Source organism: Sardina pilchardus, chromosome 24 (assembly GCF_963854185.1).
Source record: "Sardina pilchardus chromosome 24, fSarPil1.1, whole genome shotgun sequence".
NCBI lineage: Eukaryota > Metazoa > Chordata > Actinopteri > Clupeiformes > Clupeidae > Sardina > Sardina pilchardus.
The window spans coordinates 17,056,130-17,060,000 of record NC_085017.1 but is presented as its reverse complement, the minus strand read 5'-3'; the positions used below and the strand labels follow the sequence as shown (position 1 = coordinate 17,060,000).

Genomic DNA, 3,871 nt, shown 5'->3' with positions numbered 1-3,871 from the left:
TACATGAATCATGATAACATGGTTTGCAGTACTCTCAATGCTACATTCTGAGTGCACAGCGCCTATAACTAATCTAAAATTAATAATATTGCATATAAAATGTACAATATAGCATAACATATCACCAACAGACAACATATAATCACAGATCTACACAGGCCTATGAATGAACAAAACTCTTTAATCAATTCCTTGGAATTTAAAAGCTAACACATGCAATATTATCACATTATCAACAAAGTTTGGCATTAGCGATTAGCATGTGATGACAGTCAATGGTAATGTGGAAAACATGCTCTAGCTCCCTTTAGCTGTTACATAGGCTTTAAGAATTGATCTTGAGCCCTAGACACAGCGCCAGCTCATTCTTCTGGATCTTTCCGTCCCCGTTGACATCACAATGGCTCAGCAAAGACTTTCGGAACTTGTCCAGGTCCCCTCCAGTTAAGTCCGGCTTTAGCAAAATACACATAATTAGTCAGAACTGATTAAAAAAAAAGAGACCAGCGGCCTCTGGGAGGCTAATGAAAGTAATGATATCAGAAAGAGAGTAGTTCGAAGATCAAGGAAAGAAATTTCACTTTCACTGATTTTCTGAGGAACACTCTGTATTTGGAAACTGAAATGAGATATTCTATATGGGCACAGGCCAAAAAAAGGTGTCTGCATTGCAGTAACAGTCTCTCAGCATCTCACCTTCACAAGCTCCATCATGTCTTTCACAAAACCATCCACCTCTGGTCCCTCTAAAGCTCCTGTCTTACTCTGGTAAGGGAAAAAGTAAGAAAATAAGACATATTTCCATTAATCATATACACATGTAAATGCCTTGGGGTTTTCTATTCATTGAAACAATTAGCTTACCACATCATAGTGAGCAAATATCTTCTCAAAATCCCTTTTTCTCTCTTCTTGAGTGCAAGCCTACAATTATCAACAATGATTACTGACATAATGTATGCCTGCCAATGTAATATAGCAGGCTACTTAAAAAATCAATTGTTATTAAGTTTAGAAAAATGCAATGAAAGACATCCACTTCTACTTCACAAGTAAGAAACATGTTCACCTGCATCTCAAACTTCAAAAGGAAATTCTCCTTAAGTGCTAGAATTCTAAAGGGAAGCATTCACAGCACAGAAGAACAAATTAAAGGAGATTCAAGAAGAAAATCGTGATAAGAATGATAACAATCATTCATTATTTTATGTTGGCCTGCTAAGACCAACTGCCCTGGGTGTGGCACTTTATTACCTGGCTAAATCATTCAAATCCAGATGGCCATCTCTGTTCTTATCAAACAACAGCATCTGTCAAGAAATGTAAAACAATGATAATTTCACACATCATTGGCCCTTTATCACACAATACCCTACAGAACATCTTAATCCTTACAGGCTTGCCACAGAAGAGTTGATACCTGATGCATCAGATGTAGGCTATAGTATGCTATGGATGAAGAGTTAAGTGCAACCAATGACAAGCTAAGGATGCTATACACTCTAGATTTATATTGAACACAGTTGTACTGTTTGTATCCAATCACACTCACAGACACACAAAAAAAATCAGTCTTATCTGTACGTATCCTTTCAATCACTGGGAGAGCTACTTGAGCGAGATAATGACTAGCAATGTGACGATGAGGTTTTGAACCATTCAATTCTTCCACCTAATATATTAGCATGAAGTATAACACTCAAAGGCACGAGGGACACGCCACTGAAACCTGACAGATTCCATCTTTAATAACTTTGCCATATCACCGTGCCCCTATAATGGGCACAACATGCTTGAACAGCCTCTTCAGATCTAATCTATCTATGGTGTCCCTATAGGGAAAAGACGGAATGCTTGAGACACTGATTTTCTTTTCTTTTCTTTTCTTTTTTTTTTTTACTGCCAGGTTTGCAGGCACCAGGATGTCAGAGGCAAAGTTATGACACTGGAATAATGAGGTTACCATGGCGTCAGTGTATTCCTGGAGTTTGTCTGTGGAAATTTCCCTCTTGTGTTGCAGAAAGAGATCATGCAGGAAACCCTGTATAGACCCAAGGGAAAGTATACCCGATGATGAAAACCACGGGGACACAATCACAAAAGGAATTCTATCTGCATCTCTTCAACAACAATCAAATAAAATCTCTCTGCAGCAGACTAAACATAAGAGGACATTATCCATGCAGGGTCTGAGTTACCTTTAGCTCTCCAGATGAAATGTAACCACTACCATCTACATCATAGTTCCTCCAAATCTGAAACAAAAAAAAGGAATTTGTAAAAATACTAAAGCTTTCCTAAAATGTCACCAAATTTGATAAAATAAATTTCAAGTATCGTGCCACTTATAACTGTTAGAAAGGTGCTGGGACCATTAAAAGAATGGTATTCTGTACCCTCATGAATTCCACACTACTATTCAGCGGAGTCTCCCTGCGGAACAGGAGCAAGAAGTTTTCATCCTCTGGCAGAAGCATGTTAGCCACCTGCAATTGCACAATAGCCTTTCATGCTCATTTGTTTTAATATGTACCCTTATTGTATACAGGTCTCGAAATTGTTTTTTTATTATTTTTTTTTTTTTTACAATAAGTAGGCTGGAGTAAAAAATCAACAGGTTAAAAATATACCATTTTTGGAAATCGAATCCATTTCCATTTATAACAGAGTTATTCCCAATGTTAATAAACCATTTTCACAACACATTGTTCAAAGTCGAGGAACTCACCTCTTGAATCTGCAGGCGACCGTCCATGCTTGAGTCATATAAAGACATGAAGTTTTCTTTCAATTTATGCAATTTGACTTCTGTGTCTTCCTCCTTGAAATACAACACTGTCAGTTTGATCACTCATCTACTTAACTGATGAATGAAACGCTACAGTAAGACTTGATACACCTCCTGCCACAGTTTTTTTTTAAAAGCAAGTTTATAAGTTAGATAGTGATATTGATCTGTCGGTATGTCATAATAGATTACTTACGCTTAGCCCGAGCTTATTCATTAGATATCTGAAAAACTCGTTCAGCTCTTTTCCCTCAATAAAGCCATTATCTGAAAAAAAAAAAAACAAGCGTAAGCGTTGGAGTTGAACGTATATTGGTGGAAATAAATAAAGACAACTTACACTAATTAGTATTTTTGTCATAGATAACTTAGCATCCAAAAGTTGTATGCTATACCGTCAAAGTCAAAATGCTTCCAGATTTGCAAAAAGGAGGCGGCATCCAGATTGTCTAAGGTGCTGTCCATGGTACCAAATTAAAACTGTGGAATAATGAAGTCCGATGTGAAGTTATTGGCGCTAAGAGCTATCTCGCTACAAAAGGCTAAATGGTGTGTCCTATTTCAACGTAGGCAACTTAACTCCACCTCCCAATTTTTTGATGGGAGAGAAATGGTAGGCTACTGAGAATAACGCCTACGGATGAAGTGGACAATTACTTTATGGGAGAATGGGAGAAAGCACAATTCGGTATATAGGCTATATATTGCAAAAATATCGAGATCTTAGAACAACAAAAAACATCTTTCCTCACGATTGCCTTGTCTGTAAACGTTTTCATCGATAAAGAACATTCTGGTTAACTCATTTTAATTTGTGTTGAATATATTATTGGCACCAACATACATAATATGGACAACGTAGGGACGGTGCAAAAAGTAATCTGAGCAAAAAATACAACACTTATCTATAAAACACTCAGTCTTGCCATTTTCAAAAAAGAACAACATATTGTCTAATGGGTTTATTTACACATTAATAATCAGCGATAAATAACTAGGCCTATGTAGCATTGATAACAGCATTTTACTTTCTAAAATAATACACAATGTTGCAGCAAACCATCACCATGTACCCATGTATAC

General features: G+C 36.8%; 1 protein-coding gene across 1 annotated transcript in view; it reads right to left on the bottom strand.

Annotated features, from left to right (window-relative positions):
* Nucleotides 1–3,253, bottom strand: part of LOC134072857 (secretagogin-like) — a 3,565-nt gene extending 312 nt beyond the window's left edge. Inside the window, exons 1-11 of the mRNA XM_062529726.1 lie at nt 3,184–3,253; nt 2,985–3,055; nt 2,729–2,821; nt 2,397–2,486; nt 2,199–2,255; nt 1,964–2,041; nt 1,255–1,310; nt 1,070–1,115; nt 865–924; nt 697–765; nt 1–454 (exon numbers count right to left, since the gene is read on the bottom strand). The exon at nt 1–454 is cut by the window's left edge and continues 312 nt beyond it. Of these exons, the coding sequence (XP_062385710.1) occupies nt 326–454; nt 697–765; nt 865–924; nt 1,070–1,115; nt 1,255–1,310; nt 1,964–2,041; nt 2,199–2,255; nt 2,397–2,486; nt 2,729–2,821; nt 2,985–3,055; nt 3,184–3,253 (819 nt within the window). The 3' untranslated portion in view covers nt 1–325. The remainder of the gene's footprint in view (nt 455–696; nt 766–864; nt 925–1,069; nt 1,116–1,254; nt 1,311–1,963; nt 2,042–2,198; nt 2,256–2,396; nt 2,487–2,728; nt 2,822–2,984; nt 3,056–3,183) is intronic.
* Nucleotides 3,254–3,871: the final 618 nt, after the last annotated feature.